Here is a 27,449-nt window from a genome sequence, read left to right as displayed (position 1 = left end):
GCAACGCTGTTTTCTTTCATCAGCTGGAGAGAGTAAATGAAGCCCACGCTAATTATTCTCAGTAACATGTTAACACATGAATATTTGCCTTCTGTTACAGCATTTGCCTCAGACATAGTTGGAGGAGCCCGTCAGTCCCTGCAGGGAAGCGGTCATCGTGCCGCGCTCAGGTCGCGGACACAAAAAGGTCAAAAACATTTGAGATGGAGAGAAGTAGTAGTTCAATCCTTTCTGCAGAGAAAGGCGTGTCAGAAGAAGTCTGGACAGCAAACACAGCAATCCTTGGATAAGTCCAACTTCAACCAGTCTGAAAACACAACAGGTCCCAAAGCAGGCGCTGATGGGGTCAAAAAGGCTCACCGGCACCAGTTTAGTCCCTCTGGTTGGTTAAATGTAACGTACGTCTGTATGTGTGCAAGAAAATATGCATATGCAGTTTCAGGGAGCTGCAGGTTCAGCTGGAGCCTTTATGTACTGCAGCAGGGGTCACGGGGTGAACGGAAGGATGTGCAGCAGCCTACAACACACAATGGGGAAAGATTTTACTGGCAATACATTTATAATATAATATCTACACTGCATGAGCTGCATGAGGCAATTTCTGTATCCTCCCGGATCTTATTGAAGAGGATCAAGGAAACAAGTATCCCATCTTGCAGGGGGTTTGGGTGGTGGTGGGTATTACCAAAATTCATAATACACCTTCTGAACACCAACCAGGTCAGCGGTGAGTACTTTCAGGGTAGGGTTAGATTAAAATACAAAAAACAAAGCTACAAAGCTTAAATATACACATTAAAAAACACAAGGAAACAAACTAGTAGTTAAGCGTGTGCCTAACATGAAACGGGTCACTAGAGGACCAGCAGACGTCTTCTGATGAACACAGATTCATCTTTCACACTGATGAGCTAATAAACGAAACTTGTTTTGTTGCTTTCATCAGGGGCCGACTGCTCCAAACACAGTGACTGGAAACAACCAGGTGAGGAAAGGCCAAAAGGACTCTTCATTACTCTGAGCGCCTCAGAGCAGACAGCGGCAACAAGTAGAGCCATCACGTCGTTACGCATCCTCGATAATCCAGAAAAGGAGCGACTACAATACCCCATCGGCCTTTTATGGTTGAAGGGAAAAAGTACTGCAAGTAACTACAAGCAGTCTTTTATTTTAAGTTGACGTTTAAATTCAGTCAGATAATTCAGGCGTAAAGCTGTAACCACAAGGGGAGCTGTCAATGCAGACTGCAAGTCATCACGATGTAAAAAGCGTTGGTTCGGTCGTCTGTTGAAGTCCACAGATCTGGAACACACTGTTCATTTGATGCTTGCGTCTTCAGACATTTTGCTGCCGTTTCCAACTGTTTGATCTCATATTGGTACTGATTGGTTATTCAGCCTAACCAAGGACAAGGTCTGCATATTAGCTGCGGGTAGAACTACGTGCACAGTACTCACAAATATATCAAAGCTTATTTGTTATGGAAGTTTCTTTGAGCCAATTTGTGTTGCTGATGTTTTTACCAGCTTGGTGGAAACAATCACAGGTGGTACAGCTGCTCTTGGGTGATGCCTGCAAATGCAGGAAGATTGCGACTTGAAGCTCTGCAGTGATTGGTCGATAGGAGGAGCAGTAAGACTCGGGGATGAAGGAACTCTGCATTGTTATTTTGAAATGCACGTTACAGATTTTTGAGACGGCTGCCGTGTGAAATTCACTTTGCTGCACAGGATAAAATGTTTGTAATGTTGCAGTAACATGAGTAAGCTACTCTGCAGCCACGCTAACATTTCAGTCCGGGTCAAAAACATGACGTTACCATTTTAAATCAACCGTCTGCCGTTGCCGTGTGAGCAAATTAAACAAGTATTTAACAATTTTTTAAAACTGTCATAATCAAACTATTAGGTATTGACAACCATGAATGTACTGGTACCCACTAACACATCGTGGCATGCCCAGCTACAGTAATGTGTCAAACAGCTGCTTTTTGGTAAGCCAACATTGTAATTTGTTAGGCTTCTTGCAACAGTCGCCTAAACTCGCTGCACATTAACGATAAGTCCTCCAGTTTCCTCTCACCTGCACTTGATGTTTTGAAGGTCATATCTGAGTACAGAGAGAGACGGGCATTTGACCTTTTCAGCATTTTGCTGCAGATTGATGACTTGTAAGTCTGCTTCGTGGTCGTGTCTCTGCTCCACTGTCAGTGTTGGTAACTTTCAGTGACTAGGATTAAATGCGCAGTAAGAATAACTGCTGACAGTCAGACATAACGCATGTCGACTCGTGTTTGATGACTGTTTCTTACTTCAGAGGCGGTCTGGGATTTCTATGGTACATTATTAAAAAGAAGCATTCAAATACCAATCTGAACTTTGATCATCTTTAAAGCCAAAGCCACGGAAAAGCATCTACACAGCATATATAACCAGACATTCAACCTAAATCTGCTTCTCCGGCACAGAGCTGATTGCGGTTGCTGACAGCTCTGTGCAGCGCAGCAGTCCGCAGAGTTCAATACTTGGCTGTAGTGGAATGATTGTGTCACTGGGAGTTTTGGGAGACGCCAGTTGAGAAATGTCACATTTTGTAACGTGCAGTGTCATCACGCCCCATCCTGCAGAGCAGCACCTTGGGTGCCAGACAGGCCATTCAGTGACACTCTCATCCCTCGGTGTAATGCATCAGTCTCAGTCTACTTCACTCCGGCTATCGCTCCATCTCAACGACCTCTTTTCACAACTGCATCCACACTTCAAACCTTCCTCCAGATGAGCTTTTCAGAACGATGCCAAAACTGGAAATGTGTTCGCTCGTTTAACAGCAGATCAAAACACAACAAGTAGTATCCATCGGTCTGCTCGTTCAGATGAAACTGCATCATATATTTCAGGATCTGCACGTGTGCGGCACTTCCAGTGTCAGTCAACTCAGACGGGTCGTGCTGCAGCATTTTGCTGTGAAATTGGCGGCGTTCTCATTTTTCCATGACCAACAGCACTGAATTCTGTCAGAGCAGACTTCTCTAATGTTTGTGTATAATTTTTTAAAAACTGTTTACAAACCAGACTTCTGCTGGTGGCTGACACGCAGTCCCTGAGAGCACACGGTAAGCAGGAGACAAACGGCACAAAGGAGATTTGGTTGAAGAAAAACAAAAAATAAACAGACTGGAGTCAATTTGTTCATCCGAGTGGTTGCAGGGCCTCCTGCTACAGACTCAGGTTTTACTCAGTTTTGGGACGTGAAGGCTAAGTGAGGCAGAAAGGACTTCTCACAGAGGGCTGCAGAGGGGCTAGCAGTAAAGGCTGACTCCCTGGTAAAGCCACGACGCTGAGGATGAGCCATAATAGACACAGACATGGCACTCCATAAATCCACTTTTCTTCTTTCAGTGTTTGCATGGCTTCTAATGCAGATGAAGTGCTAGCTATCTAAAGCAGAAAACTTCTGTCACGACTGGATGACTTGAGCTAATTCATCCAAACTCACAAGTTTGATCAGCCTTGTAAATTTGCCAGGCTGACAACTTCCTGCAGTACGAGCTATGCAAGCTGGAGGCAGTTAGTTGTAACTTGGCTAGCTATCCAAGGTTGCATTTGAGTTCAACTTTGTGATTAAACTAATCAGAGAAACCAGTTGTTTTTCAAACTCTAAACACCGGTCAGAGGTCACAGGTATAACGTGGTTATTAACTTTTTGTTAACCCAGGTGTTCTGGTTCAGCCTCTGCGTGCACTCACATAAAAGGGGGCAAATATATTTATTTTACAGTGACAGCTGCAAATAAACTGCACGCAGTTCAACATTAAAGGTTACTCAGTATGTTCAGCGCCGATTCTGCACCAGACTGTGTGTTTTAATCTGTATTCTTGTAGCTGCCACAGCAGAAGTGTCAGATTCAGTGTCAGCGAACTGTTTTAGCGTCACCATCTGAATGGAGGCAAATTCCAGTGACACTTTGCACTGCTGTAACTTTACAGCTGGGCTTCATTTGGCCGCATCAGTCAGGCATGGCTCAACAGTACATGTGTGATAACACCAAGATAAATTTTTACATGATTTTAATAAGTTGCTATACCAACACTATGTGTTTATGTTCCCTAATGCACACAACAATGAGACGAGCCCAAACACGTCTGACTGTCAGAGGCACGTCAGGCTCTGATGTTTTACTTGCAGCTGACCAGGTTGCGTTCACAGGTTACCTCACTGACCCATTAATCTCACTGATGCATCCCTCAGGTAGATGGTAATGAAAAGCTTATTCTCTGCAGGATGTTTAAGTCACTGTGCAATAACACGAATGTCACAATAACCTTTACAGAAAAGCTCATCTTCAAAGCATCCATGTTATGTATGGATATCCCCTTACCTGTTTCATATAAGCTTTCCCGCAGGAAGCTGAGCTACGCCGGGCTGCAGAGACTCAACATAGGCCAAAGCACTCTGCATGGAGGTGAGGCAGTATCCCTCCTCTCCTATCAAATAGCTGAAACAGAGAAGTGGATGATAGTAAAAGGTTTTATAGTTTTACACTAACAATTTTTCTCCACTTTTGGAGTTATGAACACATTACACGGTGAGCAGGCTGAGCAAAAGAAAGTCATGGATGCTATATGAAAAGATCAAGTCATAACCAAGGAGGTTTTTAGAGACAGCAGACGAGATGCAGACGAGGCCAGGACTCAACTCTGAGTCCGGGGCTAAGAGGATCGAGACACGAGAGGGGACAGAAAGAGGAAAGCGATAAGATGCTTATCGCTCAGCTGTTATCTGGAAATTCTGAACAAAACGTGCATTTGAAGGAAAAAAGGAGAAGAAACATTTTGTGAAGCCACTACAGTTAGCGGGATTTCTGCATCAATTACTCATAAAATGCTCTCCGATCTTTATCCAAGTCACAATCATAGACAAACTGATCAGGGTAGCGGCGCACAAACAGTTGCACTTTCATGTTATCAGTGAACACAGCGTTTAATCCTTCACACTGCAGACTAAAAACTAAGTTAACTCCTTAATTAATGAATTTACAGTCAGCTTTTTTTTCCCTCAGATGAAAATATCAGAGACATTTGTGGCTGAGTTTAAAGTCAAACTTCTTTTTACTGCTCTGATTTGAGTTAAGTGTACGTTGTGATTCGAGGTCAGTTATTCTTTTAAAAACCCATCTTTCTATACTTTTCATGCAGCTTTTACTTCAACGCATTTCTGTGAGAACGGGAGTCTCTCCTCTAACATGAATGATCTAAACTCAAGGACTTTATTTGCACTTTTATAGAGAAGAAAACCAAATCCCAAATATCCTGACATTCCTCAGCCAACGCCAGTCTAACCAACCGGCTTTTACAATCCACTCTTTTTGGAGATATGACGAGACCTTTTGGGTGTGGTGTGTAAACTCACATGCTACTCTGCCAAAGACGTATGGCTCAAGCAGAACAGCACTTAGCTGCTTCTGGTGACATGAGCGTGCTCTGCACCGATCATCATCAGAAAAGAACAAAACTTCAGCCTGAAAAACATTTGATTTGGATTTTTAAACCCTGACAAAGATGAAAACTGGAAGCACTGCTGTTGCTTTGTGTTTATTTAGATCTGCACAGAAGACCCAGTGTCAGCATCATTTCTCATGGTCAGTGTGTTTGCTATTTATTGTCACGTTTGTGTCTCCAGCAGACATCGAGCAGTCAGATTCTAATCAACATAATTCTGAATTCCGTTTTATTTGATGAAATTTTTGTGACTTCGATAACAATAATGTTCTCAAGTAAGGATATTTTTAGCCAGCTAGCTCTAATTTAGCTACTCTGCACAAACAGGGCCAACGTTAGCTGCCCAGTTTAAAATAACCATCAGCAACTTCTCAGATGAGTCTGAATGAACTAGCAGGCTAGCTAGTCTTCAGTATCATTAGCTAGAAGAAAGAAATTTGGTTTAGATTTGATTCCAAAATCCAAACTCTCCCTCCACATAAAGAATATACAGCCGATGCCGACTGCAGTCTTCACCCGAGGGCCTGAAACGCTACAGCCAACTATCAGCCCCTGTTTGTTTGCTCACTAACGCTGTCACTGGCACCACCTGAAGCCACAGTGTTTTCTTGTCCTTTTGCGGTGGTGTGCTGGTTGTCGTCAGTGATTGGCTGACTCTGATCTACCTTTAGCCATTGTTGCTCACTGCTGGATGGAAGCGCGACGCAAAGCAAAGCTTTAGTTTTGTCCTTCATATAGAATCACTACAAGAGGCAACTAAGAGAGCTGAGGAAGGTCTCATTACAGCCTTTCAGACAAAAAGTTTCTTAATTTTAAACTTGGGAATAAATAAGATTTTACTGAGCGGCAGCATGTTAACAAAATACTCACGTTTTACTGTTATTTTATGTATTTATGCACCAAACTGTAAGTTTATCTGCTCCCAGGGACATCATCACTTTCCATGCGGATGACTCACCCTTCATGAATGAACTCCTCCAAAGCAGCGCATTCAGACACCAGCTGAGGACACTGACACCGCAGAGCCACGTAGGACAGGATGGGTAACAGGTCGTCTGCACCGCTGTCAGAGGAAAGGAAGGAAGGAGGCGGTAAGTTCAAGTAAGAGGGAAAAACAAAAGCAAATAAATAAAGATGAAGGGGAAAAAAAGAGTGACATTCACAGAGTATGACTGCATGCACTCTCCAGGGGACTGAAAGGAAACTAAATCAAACGTAGCTCTTAACGGGATGCCTGTTCGGGGATGGAAATGATAAAGCTTTTTTTCCTCCCCCCTCCTTCCCTCCCTTTCTGAGATCTGTTGGGAGGACAAATTGCAGCCTGGGAGATGATGACAGCTTGATAGCATTTTCCCTGTGTGCAGACAGTGACCATTTGTTTATCAGGACTCACACGCAGGGCTAACTGCTCGTTTGCTAGTTTGCGTGAGAAGGCAGGTTGCTGGCCCTCCACTGACCCGGTGCACATGCAACTGGATACTCTCCTCCTGCGGGTTCTGGAAGGTGTGGACGAGCTCATGTAACCGCTGGGAGCCGGACCTCACATACTCACACAATCGCAAGCCCTGAACTCTAATCTTCAGAGTTCACTACTGTAAACATACACATCGATCGCTCACACGAAAACTGGTGTCTCTGCATTCCAAGGATACAATGCAGTCCAGCCACATGCACAAGTACTGATCTCTCAGGGAAGATTAGGCCACATTATGGCTTTGCAGGGCTCTTTAGTGGACAACAAGTTTAAAAATGCAAACGGCAGAAGCAGAAAGACAGAAAATTTCCCGATTAAACGGATGTAGAGGGAATACAGAGGATCACAATAGAAGAGGAAGGAAAAAAAAGGACTAGATGGCTTTTCACAGAATAAAAAGACGACAACTAGTACAAAAAACAAAACAACAAACCACCAACTAAAACTAGATTCTAAAGAGTAAGGGTAAAGGCCAGGAAAAATAATTCTAATTTGGTTATACAAAGAATTTATTTTACAGTGAAAGCAAAAAATACCCCAAAGGAAACCCGTCTAAATTCTGAGGGAATATTTAATTGAACTAGTGTTGTTGGGTCAATGATCAATGAAAAGACCAACAACATTCGGAGGGATCTCCAACAGCCTGTTAACGATCATCCTGAATCACAGCCAGAATCATTTTTTAAATATATCTGCCACACTAACATTTCAGGTCGTGTCTGGTAATATAAGTGAAGGAGACGTGAGCCAAAATGCGCACACGGCACCATTTGAAATTAATCCATGTGTGGGTAGCAGCTACATTAGTCCATCATCAGCATCTCAAAACTAAAGCAAGAAGAACAGAATGAGGATGTTTCTGTCTGCTTTGATTTTAAAGTAGAGCTTAACGGGCCTCCTCACTTGCAGAGACACTGGTTTGTCCAAGATTTACTGGTGAGAGATTCCACTGTGTGCAAGGGGTGGGTATGGTGAAAAATCAGAGAGGCAGGTGAGCAATTTTACAAATACACAGTAAAATCAGACTGAATCACTTCAGGTAACTGTGGACCAAAAGTAGAGAAGAGCCTGGAAAATGTTGCGAGGTACTAGCACTTAAACTGTTAGGCTAGATCCTTTATTATATGTGAGCGAGACTCTGTTGGTATAGCACACCTTCGCCTTTATCACACTGGAAATGGGAAACAGTCCCAACCCTAATCCCAGTGCGAGTCTGGGTGAAATAGGACAAAATGGCTATGATATAAAAATATTAATTTTTAAGGTAAAGCAGGAAGCGCCGTGATGTGAAGTTTAAATTACATTTTGTCGCTGTATTTTTCTTAAACAAATTTTCTATATACTGAACAACGAAACACCAGCTAAAGCCAAAGCACACAAATCCTGACCAGATGCATCTTTGGAAGACAAAGCTGGGGGACCAGTCAGGCACCGAAACGCTGCAGCAGATCAATCCATACGGAAACACGCAGCGAACAATAAATAGTGCGCTTCAGTGTTGTTGCACTGGTGTACTCGATATACACAAGGAGAGATAAATATGCAATATAAACATAAATATTAACACATACACACACACTCTGTCTGTGAAACATCTTGATTAGATTTTTAAAAAACGACTTTCCAATCTGAGTCAGGCCTTGGATTAAAAACACCCACTCTGTGAGTCACAGTGACATCCACAAAGGCAACCTGTATTTAAAAGGGACTAAGAAAAGCAGTCACATATGGCCCTGCACTGAGCTGCAACCAGCAAAGAAAAACATGCCAGCGCTGGCAGTCTGGGGCCAAAGTCCAGTCCAACCTGGAGATTTCATCTTTACTATAAGATGGTAACAAAGCTCTGTGAAATCTAAAATAGTCACCGATTGAAATGTCTGCTGTGGCAGGACACAGTGCGATTCGTGTTTCCACATAACAAGTGCAGCGTGATTAGGTTTGCATTTCTTGGAGAGACATTTGTTGCCCAGTTGTTTCTTTTAGCGTCGTGAGGGTACACATCAAAATCCCTCAACGTCACAACTTTTCTGGATCAAAAGCTTTGAGAAGTGCTGCGCCCAATCAACTCTTCCACTGCCGTGTCTCATCACGTCACAAGCGCTCCGATGCAAAGAGACAGATATGGAGCAGGAGACACTGCCTCAGCCGCTCAACAACAACAACAACAACTGGAGTGTACAAAGAAGAAAACGTATCCAAGAGCTTTCTGAAGGAGGAAGATGTTTTCCCCCTTGACTCTTGGAGCAAACAGGATTTTTACAAGCATTAATCACACATAAAACCCATTTAAAAGCTGCTGACATATCCCCCTAGGTTTTGAGTCGACTGTTACGAGTCCTATTATAAAACGTCTAACCTTAACTTAAGTGTGGTCCTTTTAACAGCCTCATAAATGCTCTTATTCTAGGACTATGATCCCCACCCATTCAGTAAAGGAAATCCAGCGTCTGTTTGTTTACTTGCGGTCACTAGAAGTCTCAGTCTCTGTTTGCATAAATAATAATGCCAAAATACTGTCAGCCCAAATTACAGATGAAGCCCAAACTCATGCTGATTTTAACACGTTCTCTAGCGGATACAGTTCAGCGATAATACGAAGCCACGATGAGAAATATGCAGAGCTCGGCTGCCATTTATTTTACAAAGTTTTGGTCCAACTCTGTCAACAAAGAACGCGTTTAATTTGCTGAACCCTATGCATGCTACAACCTACTGAGCATTTGTCTCTGGGTATCACTGTTCAGTCCACAAAACTCCATCCCTTTTCATTTATTCCCCAAACCTCCTCACTGGACCATGGTGTGTTCCAGGCTCAGCCAGGACGACCCACTTTTGGGCCTGGTCAGGAAGAGGCGCTCTACAGGAGGGTAACAGACCCAAGACAGCGCCTGCTGTGCCAGACCTAAATGAGCAGTGATGAGAGCTGACAGGGCAGCTACCAAGGCAGGGACCCCTTAAATGATGTTTGGGTACTTATGAGCGGATCTCGGAAGAGTCTTTCCCTTCCTATTAGGAGGAATATGCAATGAGGAAAGGGCTTTCATTTAAGTTTAATGAGGTGTACTTTATAGCAATTCAACTAAAAGAACAATACACCACTGTGTTGTATAACTGTTGCATTGTTTCTCAGTTACATTTGTCATTTTTGTGTGTTAGTGAAAAAGAAAGATTGGTCAGTGCAGTACCACAGTAAAGGCCCAGATACTTACTGGAGCTGATCATTTACTCACATGGCCGCTGTTTTGGGAGTCGCGTCCCCTTCATGAAGACACCTGTAATCCTCGGCACAGGCACAGATCAGGCGTAACGTCCTCACTGGAACAAAACACAAGAAACGATAAAACTCATGGAGCACTGCAATACAGACTGAATGCTTCAAATATAATATAAGATATCGAAGTATTGACCCAGTAATTAGAGATAGCAGCCAGAGAAACAGGTTTGGATGCAAAGTTGAGAGGAAAGAAAAAAACAAAGGGCACATTGGGACATTAAACAGATGCGTTGGGACAAAGTGTTACAGACAGATGAATCTTATTTGGAGTTTGAGGTGTTCTGATGAGAAAGAACGTGCTCGGAAATATCTGACATGTTACATGGAGCAGGTGTGAACGCCTCGGGCGCTGCAGTGGAGGGAACGGCCATAGACCTCGCAGGCTATTTCCCCCTACAGCAGGACAATGACCTAAAGCAGACTGTGTGACAGGAGCAGGCAGTAGGCTGATATTCTGTTTATAATGAGTCAGCCCACACAGTCATTAGATTTCAGCTGCTGTGAGAACAGACCGACTGTCAAAGGTCTGTGAGACTGACAAAAATGGATTCAAAGCAAAGTTTAAGGTACAAAATTATTATTTCAATCATTTACTGAACAAAATGTTTTTTTCTGGGTTTAGTGCAAATACATAAATGCTGGTTTAGAGTGACATCAGAGACCATCTGGCCAAGAACTGTTTATCTTTAAAGCTCACAAGAAGAATTGACTTATGCCTTCTTCACTCTGAGGACGTGCACCTAACGGCTGGCTGCCCTCACACTTTACAGATGCAGAGAGCTTTTAGTAAAGTTTAATGCTGATGAATAATAACACTTAGTTTTCTATAAATGTGAGGTCTTATGATTAAAAACAGACTGAATTTAAAATTCAAAAGGACACGTCACCAGTCACCAAAGAGTTTCGAACAAACATGAAACCCTTCTAACGAAGCAAAATTAAATGTTTTTTGTACCTTTCAAAACCTGCAAATACTAAAATAAAAATTAGCGTGAGGAGGTTAGAGGCAGAGCAGTACCAAGCCTCAGGCCATGGTTTTCTGCCAGAAAAGGGTGTATTTCTTCTTTCAATTGGAATTAATCCTCTCTTAAGAGCAGCTTTCCATCCCAAAACTCTGCCTTTGTGTAAACGAGAATAAAAACAACACAATCTGACTCACCAATGCATTCCAGTTTCCTCTGTGGACATCGGTCATGAATGAGAAGTTTGAGCTCCTGGATAGCAGATCCGTAGGGGTAGGAACCTTGTGGGGAACCGGTATTTTGGGGAAACAGTTTCAAGGGAATGCCGATATCTCTAGGTGAAACATCGCTGTACAGCTTCACACTGGTCTCGTAGGCCTCCTCCCTTTCTACATACACCTTCCTGAAATCAAAGACATATGGCTCCAGAGCGAAATCCAACAAACGGACAAATAACTAAATGATGGAAACGGAGCAAAGAATGATACAAGTCTGGGAAGCGTCACATGAAAACCTGGTAGTGGTTGTGTAGGGGGTACATTTTGGATATTTAAACTCCAGGTTATTCCTAGTCGATGGCAGAATGAGGAATAATTTTTTAAAGCTTTCCTGGAAACTAAGCTGGATAACTGTCACAGACTGAGCTCCTGCTGTCTAATTGATTAAAAACATACCCTAAAGTGGAATAAAAACCCCAGAATCAAGAAGCTTTTCTTATTTCTTGACGTGGTTGTTAATATTTAGAACATGAGCACAACACATCGCTCTTCCACAGGATCATTGTCTGACACCCTCATACCTGCTTAACATAAAACTCAACAAAAATAGTTCCACTTTAGCTTCTAGCTAAAATTAGGGCACATCACCACGAGACACTGCAGAGCAGAATTCTTGCTATTCCACTTCTTATTTCTGCAATAAAGTAAAAAGTATAGCAAGTTGATGCATAATTATTAGTATCAATAAAACTTAAAATTCTCCTCCGTCATTCAAGAAACGATACAGCTTCCATGTGGTAACAGTGGACTGTATATAAAGGATGAACACAGCCATGGTGATGCAGGTGATGTCACCTTTCTGAAGTCTCCAGCTGAGCGTTCGTGTTTTGAAATCATGCATCAGCGCAGGGCGGGTCTGACCGACAAACACAGGGATACTGCTGAAGATCGGATCTCAAATTTCTTTCAAGCTGTTTCCGACATAAAATCTTTAAACTCTAATTTTCTGGCTTCTTGCAAGAGCTTTTTTAAATTTTATTTTAAACATATTTTTTATATTTATCTTAATTATCTAAATCACCCAGCTCACTTCAGTGCCACGACACCAACTACCACTGAATTTGTTTGAATCCAGCTAAACTAAAGGTTGAGTATAGGAAATGCGGAAAATTAATGGCACAGCACACAACTGGGAATCAAATATAAACCACAATAATGTTAGAAGTACCATCACAGTCAACTACAGCGAAATCTGCAACACAAACAAGTTGAGAACCCAACCAGAGAACAGCAGATGAGGGAAGCTGAGCAAAAACAAGAGCAGCACTGCCCCATGCTGGTCAGAGACCTTGACCCACTGGTTAAATGAACTTTTTAAGTGTTTTTACACAGTCTGAAAGCTACATTTGTAGCAGCCTTTTCCATCCAGTTTAAGCAGACAGCATAACATACGTCTAAGACTCATTTCTCTCTGCATGCAGCCTGTTTTGATCCATTTCTCTACTCTGCAGCAACCTTTTAAATTCAGGTAAACGTTTTCACAAATTACCTCTAGATCTGAACCGGCACGTGCACTGCACCTGTGTTTTCCTAAGAGCACCGTCTCACACCCTACACTCTGTGACAGAAGAACATTTTGCTAACAGTAAGTTAGCGAGTTTAATTAAGGCTGTAAAAAGCTAAAATTGTGTATTATTATTTGCACTAAGTAGCAGTTTGCATGACTGCTCAACAGTGAAGTCATTACTATACAGTATTTGTCACATTTCTTTTACGTGACAATAAATGACTCTTTGAATTTTGTTGGGGATTTAAAGATGTCACCAACACTAATTAATGCCTCCTAGTGTTTCGTCCCACACTAAAACTTAAATTTAATAAATATGGGTGATAAAGGGACAACAATGTTAGAAACATGTTAACTTGTTTTATCTTATTTTTTCTTCACAACCTTAAAAATATCTGTTTTATGGGAACTCAGACTTTTAACGACCTGCAGGAAGCCAAGCTTAAATTTGGGTGTTCAAATCTGGATGAATAATCTATTAGAAGCAGTAAGGCAGTTACTTAATAGTACGTATAATTTAATATTTAATAGGAAAGCAGTTTCTATGCACTATATTTCTCAAGAATTTGGTTACATTTGGCCATAGTGGATTATAAGATCTCTATTATCTAAACAGCTCTTTGATTATTGGTGTTTCGGCACCTTTGTGCCTCTGGCACAGAACTGAGGATTACAGGTGCACTACCTGAAAAGAGCCACTAGGGCGCTCCACAGAGGTGTGAAGAAGGCTTCCTCAATGCTGGCGAGACACAGGTCCTTAAAGCTGGCAGTGTTTAGGCACTCAAAGGACAGCAAACACAAAGACAGAAGCTGATCTGAAAGACAGAACACAGCCGTATCATTTAACTCCCATCAATGAATGCAAATGTCATGACAAGAGAAGAGTTTGCTGTTCCAAAACAACAAGCTGTGCTCACCGATTGCAATATGAACGTCCTTGACGACAGCTTTCAGGTGTTCTTTAAGCGCTCTCTTCTCCAGCTCCTGGACGTGGCTCTCATCCTGCTCCAGCGGCACAGAAAAATCGCAGACCGAATCTGAATCCGAGGCAGTGTCGTCTGTGCTGCTGGGGGGTTGAACCCAATCCATCTGAGTCACAAACTGCTCCAGATCTTCAAATGAGTTCTCCCGGTCCATTGTCCCCTGCTCGCTGGGCTCCTCCGCCTCTTCCTCCTCATATTTAGGGATGAGGTTGTGGGAGCGCGAGGGAGAAATCAAGGAGTCTGTGCTGAAGCTCTTTACACTTTGGGTACTACATGCTGTCCTGACTGGTCTCTTCGGAGTCTCTGTGTGATTCAGAACATGTCACCATTAACGTAACTTGGTTCACTCCAATTAACAGCATCACGAGTCCAGAACCTCTAAATGCTGCCCATACAGAGTAGAGCTGAATCCAGTGTTCTGTCTCAAATCCTCATTAACAAAAATTTAAACTAGTTTGCACAAAAAAGAAGCCAAGAGAACATAAATATGAACCCACTGTCTTCCAAACCAACCCCTTACCTGGATGAAGTGGGTTGTGAATGCTGTGACGTGGTCTCAGTGGCATGGCGGGACTCTTAGGGAGACCTTTACTAACGATGGGGTACAGCCGGTTGTAAACTCGGTACTGATGTTTCCTCAGCAGCTTCACAACTGGGTGGTCGGACCGGCTGAGGACACAGTTAAGAGCGATAACAGAATCCACTGACGATGCAAAATCAGAAACGGCTGTGGGATAACACAATTTAAAAACTTTCCAAGTCCACAGATTAATAACAAACTGTGCTCCAGAAATCATTAAAGATCATTAAATGACTGAACATCTTTTAGAAGGTTCATTATCATTCATCTGTAAATACTCTGCACTACATTGTGTTTCACTTGTCTTAAAATGGATTAGAGCTGAGTGTTTCTTCATTAAAGGCATGCAGCTCTCTTCAGACTGCATTCGTTCTAAACTCTGACAAACGTGTTTGCTTTGTCATCGCACGGTGCTGTGTGTGTACACGCATATGAGCTCCTCTACCAGAAGTCCAAACTACTCTCAGTGAAACAAGTACATGCAGGATTAGGACTGCCTAATTCTGTAGCACAGTTAAACCATCTGAAGCAAATACACAACCGTTTATGCATATTCTATAAAATCTGTGCTGTATATGATTTATTATTGTGTTTAACTTTACTGTAAATTTGATAATAATAAGTGAAACTTTTATTAACTACATGTCAAACCAAAGGACAAAGAGAAAGTCAAATCAATCCTCGAATTCAGCTCAATTTCTCTGGTGTTGTTGAAGTCGTGGCAGACAGTTTTTTGCCTTTATGCATATTTCCCTATTCGTTACTTTAGTTTCGGCTTACTGCCTGGTTTCGTCTCTTTGCAATTCTCCAGACACTCAAGCCAAACTACCCTTCTGATTGACAAAACACCACTTAAACACCCCAATACTTGAATAAAACCCAGAAAGGACAATCCTGAGCAGTCACAACATTTGAATGCTTTGACTGTGTCTTGTTGTGTTAAAAAAAAAAAAAGCACAAATAAATAGCACAGGTATTTCTCCACACAAGAAAAATAAACTGTTTTCCACCTTGTTGTCAGTTACCTGAGCAGGTAGGAGACCAGATTTGACACTAACGAGACATCAGGAGTCTTCTTCATTTTGGCTTTCCACTGTTTGGGCCAATCCTAAAGAGGCCAAAACAAAAACGTCATAAACACATATATAAAGGTCTATTAAGTGATTAGTCATTAATTAACCAACATAAAACTCAATACTTGAGAACTTGTGAAAGAAAACAGAGGGGACTGCTGAAACGTGGGCTGCCTGTAACTTGCTGTGCATCGACACTGCATCAGTAGAAAAACAACAACATGCAACTCTGTGTGATTTGGAACAAACTAAGATACTTTGCTGGAAACTGGAGATTTGAAGAGGAAATAAATATGTAGGTCCAGAGTTTGCCATCTTGTTTACTGTACTTGAATTATTTGCTGCTATGCAAAGTCTTCTAATCTTCATTTACACCTGCCAACACTTTTTAATAGCATTTAAACTTACATGGTCCTGTTCATATTCCAGAACATTGGTGTAGAGAATACGCTGCTCTCGCTCCTCTGGAGTCATTGCCCCAGACGCTGCAAATCTCCTGGAATGACGAACGCACACACAGGAGAGGTTACTGAAATTGTATGCCTGCCAGTGATCGCTAATTTTGGAAGCAGATCCCCTTGTTGAGGTTCCAACAGCCACTATGTTTTTGTCCTGACTGCAAAACCCCAGCAAGAAACCTGCAATCTCTGGTTTATTATGCAGTAGGTTATTTACACAGTTTATAAACACTGTAATTTGGTCAATAAATGCTATAAATAACAGCACAGAAGTTATACTTAATACAGGATCACTGTCATGTCTGGTTAACCAAATGTGCAAATAGAAGAAGGAATTAATTACATGCAGGTGTGAAGAAAAGAAATGAGAAATATTATGGAAACCTATTTATAGCTACAGAGTTCAATCTGTGCATTAAAAAAAATAAGTTATTTACAGAACTTTTAAAAAATAATTTTCAAAAGTGTGTCCAGTTTTCCTGACATCTGTGATTTATTGCAGGGACTTTATACTTCTGTATGAAATTCACAGTGCAAACCTATCGGTCATCATATAACACCTCCCTAGAAATATAACTTCCTGTCCCAGCTTGCATCAGGCATGAGCACAAAGAGGAGTGCACAGCTCTTATACATTTACATTTAAGGTGACCAAAACAAAGATGCTTTAGTTTAATTCACTGTGTTAATGAAAAGCTCACTGTACCTGTTGGCCTCTTCCTGCAGCCTCAGTCTTCTGTCCTCCATCTTCCGCTGTAGCTAATGTCAACATTAAGGAAATCTCCAAACCATTGCGTGGATAAGACGTGAGTATATCCTGGGAAATCTTATAAAGTTCATTAAAGCTTTAGAGAGTTATACTACTCACATGTTGCCACTAATGTCCAAACCAATGGATTTTTCTTTGATAAGAAGCTTGTAACAACTTTTTAGTATTACAAGTATAAACTTAATCAGCAATCAGTAACTGATTAAAAGCTTCAGTCATTTTTCAAGCAAATGTAAAAGAGCTTTACAAAAAGCTGTACGACCTACAGATCAGCTGATGAAACACAGGTGAGCTGCATTATCAGTGTCACCACGTTTTACATTTGTACGACCGTTTAACCAGAGAGATTTCCAACACACTGGGAAGTCTCATTTGAGTAATATGGATCAAAAATCTGTTGGTTTTTAGTCTGAATGTAAAATGCACATCTTTGCATTTTCTGCTGTAGCAACAGGTCAACTTTACAAGTCATTTAAAAGCAGCTGGTTACTCAGATCTTTCAATAAACTTTGTCAAAGCATATTTAATATCTAACAATAATAACAACAACGATTGTGGGTCAGCATCACTGACTGAGGAAAGTGAACTTCACTGGGAAAGTGAAGCCACTACACTCCACCAGCCTCCACTGACAAAAAAAACACTCAAATCACCTTACACAACACAGAGTTTGGCTCAGCAAGTTAGTTTGCTATTGTGTGATTTTGGTGTTTTGCAGTGTTAGTGTGGATCCAAACTATCCACAGCACTGAAGCCACACCGTGGCTGGAATCTAAAAGTACTGTTTATGCCAGTGGAGTGGGTGATTCTGCAAAGAGTGATTTCTTTCTTAGTGTGTTGTTTCCACAACTAACTCTGCAATTTAAACAAGGCGATCCAAAAAGGACCGCTTAACTCAGAGAGCATAAAATTTAGGATACATCAAACAACAAAAGCAAAGCTTATTCAGCTAAAGGATGAACGTAAAAAAAAAGCAAAAATCAACATTCCTAAATCAGAAATCCGAAGTTTAATGTCCTTTTCCGCTTTAACCATTCTCTCTTCTCCTGGCCCAATTCCCAGCAATGCACCACCTACTTCATTGGCATTTGAACATAATGCAAGCATCAAGGCGGGGATTGTTGCTCAAAATTAATACACATCTTTGTTTTTTTGCATTTGGATTGCTACAAACCTTAAAGCCCCATGCAGTAAATCCAACTGTTTACCATATTCAAAGGATACAGCATCCTGCCTGGCTTTGGCTATGATGAGGTTCTCCATCATCTGCCGCTGGAGAGAGAGTGTCTGAATGGGGAAAATGGAGAGAAGGCTATTTACTTATTACTTTACTTCACTGTATGCATCTGTTCAATAAAATGAGATCTAATCTTGGACTCTACTAAAAAAGCTTAACATAAATCAAAGTTCAAAATATTCCCCTGGGCCTTAATGCGGCCTTTCCTCTATTTGAGAAAAAAAAAATGATAGCAACCATTGATGAATCTTTCTGTAAATAAAACAACCGCGACTCACACATACCTTAAACTCAGATTTCTAAGTACTAGAAAAATAAAGGTTTTTCCTGCATTGACTCAGAAATGTGGAGGCACATATGGGCCAACAGGGGACAAAATCCACACCAGAAATGTCAATGACACTGCCAACCACCACTTAAAAAACTACAGGATGCATCATCCAAGTTCCACACAACATGAAAGTAAAGTATTTGTTGGTGATACCAACACAAACTAGTTCCCTCCACTCCAAGTGTGCAGCCACAAAACTCTTACTTTACTTAACAACTATATCATGTTGTGGTTCTGTATTAAAAGGATATCTCCTGGTTTACATGTTTTGTAATAGCAGTTACATTAAAAACTATTTAAGACGCCCCACGTAGTTTTAATACCATTCTGTAAATAAACGTTAAATATACTGGGAATCCCTGATGTGCAATTTAAAGTGCAAACCTTGAAAATACTTCACCTTTTTCCATAAACCACAGAGCATTTTCAGTTTATATATATTGACTTAATTATTATACTGTGTATTTTAAAACACAATGCCCTAATTATTTGCCACGGTAGTGTCATTAAAAGCTTGTGGGGGGGACGCGTCAGTGGCGTTAATTGGCTAACAAAATTAGCCATTATGACTTTACCTTTACAAACGCCTTCAGTTTCCTCCAGAAAACACGAGGCTCCGCAGACTGTCGAAACATATTCCGCACCTAACTGACAAGTTAACGTTACTTTAAAAACCTACAGCTCAAAATAAAAAAAGATCTCTACAGAAAAAGAAGTGTTAGCCTACAACCGAGCCAATTAAGAAAATAGCGAGCTAACCAGATGTAAGCTAAACTTGGCGGCATTTTGCTTACCATTATTTATTATATATTTTTAATGTAGCGAGTTTCCCACTAAAATTATAAAAAACGACGAGAGAAAGTTCTGCTTTGTAGCTCACACGTTACCCGGCTAAAATAAAACGCTCTCAGGTAGCCTGCTCCCTCCGCCCGTCACACTCACCATTAACAGCAGCGGAACCGCGAACCGGAAGACCAGAATACAAAATAAAAGCACAGGTAGCGCGCTTTAATCCACCAGAGTTTCCATTATTTTTGATTACCATCGCAGAAAATGATTCAGTACTTAAACTGAGGTCAAAGTTTGTGACATTAAATACATATTAAATACAACTATTAGGCGAATAACAGAAGAAACTGAGGATATTTTATTCTAAATCAATAGCACTTAATCAATGTTTACCACATCTCTGTAGTAGAATTGCATTAGTATGATAAATGTCCCTAGATCTTAGATTAATATAAACCACTTGTAGATGTCAGTATCCACAAACCAGGTGGTGCAGCACAGAGAGGCTTTGATTAAGTATCTACACCCCTATGTAATTCATATTTCTATTTACCAACTTATTTGAAGCATTAACTTTAATTTCAATGGTCACCAAAATGTAAAAACTATTGGTAGTAATACATCCACCTGTACATTCACCCACCAGCTGGTGAAAACTTCTGTCTGCAAGGGGCAGCCAATCAGAAGAAAGCCTTAAAAAGAAATGAGCTAAATCTAAGTTTTAGACAAAACAAATGAGAATAACAGGTCCTTTTAAAGAAGATTCAAAGTGCATGAGACTAATGTCTACCAGGCAGTCAAAGAAAGTTTAATTTACAAATGCAAAGGCAGAAAAACATTTTACTGACAGGGTGAGCGACCACAGTCAGGGAAAAAGTGTGTCAAATTTCTGTTTAGGCTGAGCAGAGACAAAAAAGAAAGAGCAATCACATAAACACTGTTTTCCCACAACCGTTCCCACACTCACTAATACACGTCATTTAAGGATTTACATTTTGGCTGCTGCCTGAGCTTTTGTTTGGAGCTGATGAAATACATGATGTAATGGAGCATTATGAATGTGAAGAGTAATGCTGGGAAAACAATGAGATGGTGAGTGAGTCTGGCATTGCGATGAAACTTGACTCGGCTAGCTGCGTTTAGTTCGCATAACCGAAATAAACACTATTTTTGTGCAACATTAAACTTTTATTTTGATAAATTCTTTCTTTGCCTCATTTACAGGTAACAAAATCAAATCAAACACAAACGTAAAATGTGAATATGTGTGTTCTTATCTTTAAATTACCTTTGAATGTACATTCACAGCATGCTCATATGTTAATGTTAAATACTTAAAAAGCACCACTCTAATGCTGCTTGCCATCAGCTCTGACCTGTTCTTTGGCATGCTCCTCACATCTCTGTTAGGGTGCAGCACCCTGCTGAAGAGCCCATTGCTGATGAGGGCATTACATTAAGGTGGAGGAGTTTAGTAAGCGGGAATATATTGAAGTAGCATCAACATGAAGGTGAATTTCTGAGATTTACACTGAGCCCTGTACTGCCTCCTCAGGCCTGCCTTCTTCTGGTTCATTATGGAAACTTTGGCTCTTCTCTCATTGATGCACACTATAGACAAGTGTGAGCAATGCACTTACCAAGAGCTAATCCATCTAAAACACGCCCAGCCTGATACTGGTGACAGTGACAAAGATGTCAGGAAAGACGGACCAATCCTGCGCACTGAATATGTCACCTGCACCGTCCGTCAAGCATAGGCCATCTTTTCAGTAGGAGAGGAAACACTCAGAACCGCAAAGTGAAACTAATTAGAATAAAAACCGTTTGTCTTTCTTTGTCTTCCCTTTTATCAAAATATAATCTTCACTGTTACTATGAGGAAGTGACTGGGTAAATATGCTAGCATAAAATGAAGGTTTTACAGTTTAAAAGGTTATATTAAGATTGATATAAAAGTGATTAAAATTCTATTTATTTTTAACTTTGTTGAAGTTGAAAGTTGAAGCACATTTATGAATCGCCTCCTGTTTTAACAACACCTTGTATAAGTTCTGGGACTGAAGGTTTCAATATGTGAAATATAGAAGTCTGCATGAAAGCGTAAAACCTGTATATGTTCCTCAGCATCAACAGTATCTTCACATAATCGCGACACTGCCATCAAAACCAGAGCTTAATAAAAACCCAACAACAACACAATTTTACATGTTTTTAGATATCGTCACAGGCTGGGCTCTGGCCTCCCTCTCACACTTCAGTTAAAACTTTACTGTTGCCCAAATTTGAAGTGTTTTCAATAAACTTTACCTACCAATTTTTAGACCCTTTTCCAAAAAAAGCCCCCCTTTGTTTCATTTGTGCCACACACATGCAAATTGAGTGTGCTGTGGTCATTTAGTGACAGGGAACAACAAACTTCAGCGAGTACGGGAGACAGAAAGTAGCAATCAGAGCGCGACCATTATCATTAAGTTATGTCTATGATAACTCTGTCAGATGACATCACGGCAGCCTCGTGGCTTTAGAGGGGGAAAAAAGATTAAGTGTGATTGAATATCCAGGCAAATCGGACCAAATATGTATACACATGCTGCAAAACTGGAAGGAATAATATCAATAATTGAATCCCTTCTTTCAGGTGAAACTCTTCCTCAGGAAGTTTGTCCTCTGGCTAAGAAAAATCATCTACCTGTTATATTCCACATGCAAAATAAAGGTGCAAACAAAAAATACTGTTAAACAAATTTTTATATATCACTAAAATAAAAAAATGTAACATTTTTGGAAATCGTTTTAACAGAAGTTGTCACGTCTTTACATTTTTAAATAAACTTGTGCTCAAACAAGGACAACAAAGTAGCGTATGTGACAACAGACTGAGACGAGTTCATTTCCCAAACTTACCAAAGATGTCTTCTGGTAGGCTTGACCAGGTGTGAGTCTCGCCAGGCGAGCTTCGTAATTAGCTTTCAGCTTCTGGTTCAAACGTGAGGCTTCTTCGATGGGTGTCAGCTCCCTGCAGCGCACAAACGCATAAACAAACAATACATGACTCACGGCGCGCGTCAATTTAGATAATAAATCGACTGCAACACGTTTGCTGTTTCACTTGAAAACACTGTGCTTTTACAGGAATCCAGAGCAACTACTAAGTCTGTTCTTCTTTGTTTGTCCAGCTTCTATCACTGGAGCAATATTTCCTCTCCTTGATGAAAACCAGTCTTTACTTTTTGCCCGTGTCCTGCGACGCTTCTGCTTGTAGTTTGTGGAAGACTTCGGGAGGCAGGAAAGGTGAGGGCTCCTCGGCTTCGTCTGACAACAGCCTGCTGCGACCGCTCACTCTGGGACTCGAGGATTTATGGTCTGTGGCCACAGGAGCACCACCCACAGGTACTGTGACTGCAGTCAAACAGAGACCAAGAGCTCAGGCTAAAGACACAATGAGATGACGTAACACTGTGCAGCAGGTGACATCTCACTTGTGACTCCTGGCTCCAACTTAGCAGTGACTGACCAGTGTGTTTACAGAAGAGATGCTTCTGATTGGAGGAGAACGTACTCACCAGTGTCTGCAGTGTGAGAGGCAGGGACGACCGCAGTCTGATGGGGCTCTGGTAGGCCAGGTGAACCCGAAGAGAAAGCAGAAGCTGACAGGTCGGGGGGCTCGGTGCTCTTCCCTACAAATGACTTGGCTCGCTCCAGACACTGCTCAGCTAGGGTCAACATCCGAGCCACTTCCACTGACACCATCTCCTTTTCCACTGAGGCCAGAAAGACACATATCACGCCATGAGATGGGATTAATCTCTCTACTATACACAGGTCATCACATGGCATGAGAAAGCTGATTGAATTTCACAAATGGTTGATTAGTTCAAGCCTTGATCGGAATGATTAACAGTGTTGGAACAAGAGGATTACTGAGTAGCAACCCTTGATTGGTCCGGGTCACAAATCCATCGAGTCCAACACGCTCACATTCAGGTGGTACCCTTATGGCTTGCAGATAACACTGCTTTTTGATTGATCAAAGCAGCCACACAAACAGGTCATGGTGCCATGATTGCTGGTACACTGAGGCTACATCCGCACGTACACGGGTGTTTTTGAAAACGGAGATTTTCCATTTTCTTTCTTTTTAAAAATCCCGTCCACACGTGCAGTTTGGAAAAATATCTCCGTCCACATGTAAACGCCAAAAACGCAGTCAAACGTTGTCAAGAACGTGCCAAATCCTAGCCGTGCAGAAATGTTGGCCAGTCTAGAAGCCTGGGAGGGAAAGAGTAAACAGGGTTTTATGCAAACCTTCAGGACAAAAGCTTTGTGTTTTTCTGGAAAGGCAGCTAATTTTGTGTTACTTTTCAAGTACCTTCATCATTTCAAATGTTAATAACCAGAAACAGGATTTCGGCTGGTGTAGACTCACAACTTGGGAATGAACTAAATGCATACAGCATGCATAAATTTTAATTACATTTTTTGTTAATTTATTCAAAACTGACGACGCCTCTGCCTTTCTGAATGGATGGACAGTAACTGCATGTGTAAGCGTGTAAAAACTGCACACAGAGTAACAGCAACAGTTTTTTGTCTCATTGTAGAAATTCATCTCATGTAAACAATAACATGGCGCACAGCGTCACGTCAAACAAGGTGCACACCTTTGAGCTTGCGTGAGTAAATCTCCGTTTTCTGCGTCCACATGTAAACACAAAAACAGAGTTTTTTGAGAATCTCTACCCTGGCAGGAGTTTTTAAAAATCTCCGTTTTCAGTGATCGAAAACGCCGTTTTCATGTGGACGTAGCCTGAGATGATGAACAGATGAGCCTATCTGCCTCATAAAAACAATCAGCTTTAAACCCACAGATGTTAAACCGAGTAGAGCTTTGGTAACTGTGGCGGCCACAGGATATGATTTACCAACAGACTCCATATAAAAGATTCAATTATTGGCCATTTTCATGTTGTACATTTTTGGGCTGTAGCCCTATAGTCCCCTATTAAATCTGGACTATCGCACAGCGATGAAACTGCTCGGATGTATCCATGAATAACAAATGCTGAAACATTTTTGTTCCATTTTTGAGCATCAAAGATGTAGTACCTTTAAGAAACATTAATGCAGTTACATTTCATACTCTGAATGAGCTGCCACTTTCACATGTTGTGCACCTTATGAGTCCACTGCTATACAAACATTTTAAAGAGTTCTGAAGTGCGGGACTGCGGGAATTCTTTGATAATAACAAACAGCACTGATTTTTGGATCAGGAAGTGAGCAATGCTTTTTCCTGCTCTGAAGTTGTGGGCCTGACTCACTCGAGGAAGCACTGCTCCAGGAACTTTCGGTACGTCTGTATTGTCAGAGGTTGCTTCTCGTAAGGTATTAAAGGAACAGAGGAAACGGTCAGGAGGGTAGTTCTGCTTGTAAACTGGTTCATGTTCCGTGTTCAGTGTCTGCTTTAACAAGCACTGGACTGTTCGCACACTAACAGGTAAACTGAGCAGAGACCTTATACCATTATGCTCCTTCATCATCAGTCACACATTTCCTTCAGCTCTTACTCTGTGAAACAGCTTCCTCCAAAAGTGCATGTGATATGTAGTGGATGGTCCGGAGGTATTCACAGTAAGCTTCCTGCAGAGAGACCACAAACAGGCCATCAGTTGTTATAAGTACACAGGCTGCTGATAACCTCACACACTGGCATGCATCGCATTAACACATTAGTTGCAGTTTTTAGTCCCTCCAACTTTGATAAAGAAAGAGTTTTGTAACTCAGGAAAGCAGTTCAGCTTTGGACTGGTTACATGTGGTGCTGAGGATAATCTGTTTTTAGAGGAAACATAGTTGCACTTTAACCAGTACAAAGGATGCCCTGGGTCTAAATTCACACCTACTGTTTCTGTGCACCAGGACAGAGACAGACAGTGCCTACAGATTAGGTCACTGCCAGCTATGGTCAGGGGTCACCTCAACCCAACCAATCAAAACTTATAAACAACAGCGTTTATTTTGTTCTGCCAATAGAAAAATATATCACATGCACACAAACAGACTCCAAGGAACATATTAGATACTGCGCAGAGCCCTCAAACTCGCAGGCTTCCTGTAAAGGACCCGAGTTTGAGAACATCACCATAGAGGAAAATATATACGCTGATCAATCACAACTTTATAAACACCGACAGGTGAAGTGAATAATTATCTCTTCATCAAAGAACGTGTTAGTGGGTGGGATATATTACAGAGCAAGTGAACATTTCGTCCTTAAAGGTGACGTTAGAAGCAGGAAAAATGGGCAAATGTGAAGATTTGAGCGAAGGGCCAAATTGTGACCCAGAGCAGCTCTCTGATTTTTTAAATTTAAAAACAAATAAGCTGTTGTGGGGTGTTCCTGGTCTGCAGGGATCGGGGGGACAGTATCTATCAAAGTGGTCCAAGGAAGGAACAGCGACAGGGTGATGGGTGGCCAAGGCTCACTGATGCATGCGTGAGTGACAGCTGGCCTGTTCTGCTGGGAAACCTTGGATCCTGCCATCCACATGGATGTTACTTTGACAGGTACTGCCTACATGAGCACGGTTGCAGATCATGTAGACCAGGGATGGGGAATGCCAGGCCTCGAGGGCGGTGTCCTGCAGGTTTTAGATGTGTCCTTGATCCAACACAGCTGATTCAAATGGCTAAATGACCTCCTCAACATGTCTTGAGGTTTTCCAGAGGCCTGGTAATGAACTAATCATTTGATTCAGGTGTGTTGACCCAGGGTGAGATCTAAAACCTGCAGGACACCGGCCCTCCCTCGAGGCCTGGAGTTGGACTCCCCTGCCCTACAGACTCTCTGATGGCTGGAGCGTCTTTCAGCAGGACAATGCGCCCTGTCACAAAGCAGAAACTGTTCAGCAATGATTTGGAGCAAAACAACGAGTTTAAAGTGTTGACTTGAGATGGGAGCATCTGTGGAATGTGAACAAACAAGGCTGATCCACGGAGGTCCCACCGAAGAGCTTACAGGACTTAAAAGATCTGTTGTAAACATCTTGGTGCAGACACCAGAGTGCAGACCAGCTTCAGGGTCTACTCGACGGGTCAGGGGGCCACACGCAGGTGGTCACAGTGTGATGGGAAAACGAAAAAGAAACCACAATCCACAGAAGAGTGTTTGTTTCCTCTGCATATTTTAGCTCGACGTGTTTTGAATAACATGAGTGAAAATGCCAGGTTTGTCTCTGTTTTTAGACGCAAATATTCTTTATTATAACGCATCGTAAACACTGGTGTTATGCGTGTACAATAAACTTGATGACAATGCAGCAAAAAGGCGCTTTCATAGGACAAAACACTGAGGTGAGTCTCGGGATGGCAGTGAATAAATATCATTATTAATTAAAGGTAGTTTTGCATGTATAGATTAACGAGCAGGTTAACGTTATGTGGCTAACCACTGACAGCCTCCGCCCCCTCCCTCTGTTTACATCCCCACCCGCCGCTTCCTGTCCGCTTCCCGCTGCTGTGTCCGTGCTATCGGCCCCCGGGGCTCACTGACCTTGTGTCTGTTCCCTCCGTCCAGCTGTATTGCCACTTTGGCCATTTTCATGGCATTTTGTAGTGGTTTCGCTCCGCTGTCAACTTTAGCCATGGTTACCCTGGTGCCCCTTCTTCGTTTTACGTTGGTTCCGCCTCTTCTTCCTCGTTTTTACTGGGTAGGCCACACAGCGCCCTCTACCGCTTCAGACTGTTTAGGCACAGTTCAGTGTTAGTGTTATCTAGTGAGACCAGGACATAGTTCCTGGTGTTCAAGGCTATGCACGAATGTGTCCTTCTGCATCAGACAAACAGTCTGCAGAAGGACGCAGTTTTCTTCTTCTTCCGGCTCCCTTTAGGGGTCGCCACAGTGCATCATCTGCTTTCATCTCACCCCAGCATCCTCCTCTGTCACACCAGCCCTCTGCATGTTCACCTTCACTACTTCCATGAACCTTTTTCTAAGGTCTTCCTCTTTTCCTCCTGCCTCTCAGCTCCATCTTCATCATCGTTTGCCCAGTACTGGCCCAATTATTGTTGATGCTTGTAAGATGTAATACACCTCAGTGTAAAACACAGAGTTTTTATATTTTGGCTTATCTACACATTAAACTTCATTCTGCTCGATAAAGTGTTTTATACATAAACTGTGGTGATTGTATTGCTTTACGCCATAAAATAAACCCATCGTCCCCATATGGGAA

The 27,449-nt window shown here is 41.8% G+C and overlaps 1 protein-coding gene across 1 annotated transcript; it reads right to left on the bottom strand.

Moving 5' to 3' along the window:
- On the bottom strand, positions 1 to 26,872 carry vps9d1 (VPS9 domain containing 1). Its single transcript, XM_085358806.1, has 17 exons — positions 26,768 to 26,872; positions 24,783 to 24,855; positions 22,779 to 22,976; positions 22,443 to 22,614; positions 22,120 to 22,231; positions 18,080 to 18,142; positions 16,793 to 16,845; positions 16,037 to 16,124; positions 15,581 to 15,663; positions 14,496 to 14,644; positions 13,910 to 14,278; positions 13,678 to 13,807; positions 11,405 to 11,610; positions 10,202 to 10,286; positions 6,456 to 6,560; positions 4,378 to 4,494; positions 1 to 517 (listed from the first exon to the last, which is right to left on the bottom strand). Exons 1-16 carry the CDS (start codon positions 26,858 to 26,860, stop codon positions 4,383 to 4,385), a joined length of 2,091 nt encoding a protein of 696 aa, XP_085214932.1. The 5' UTR covers positions 26,861 to 26,872; the 3' UTR covers positions 1 to 517; positions 4,378 to 4,382.
- Between the last annotated feature and the right edge of the window lie 577 nt (positions 26,873 to 27,449).

Source organism: Diplotaxodon limnothrissa, linkage group LG7 (assembly GCF_057381915.1).
Source record: "Diplotaxodon limnothrissa isolate DT_005_m linkage group LG7, D_limnothrissa_male_GT1.1, whole genome shotgun sequence".
NCBI classification, from domain to species: Eukaryota; Metazoa; Chordata; class Actinopteri; order Cichliformes; family Cichlidae; genus Diplotaxodon; species Diplotaxodon limnothrissa.
The sequence above is the reverse complement of the archived record's forward strand: the minus strand, read 5'-3'. Positions and strand labels throughout refer to the sequence as shown.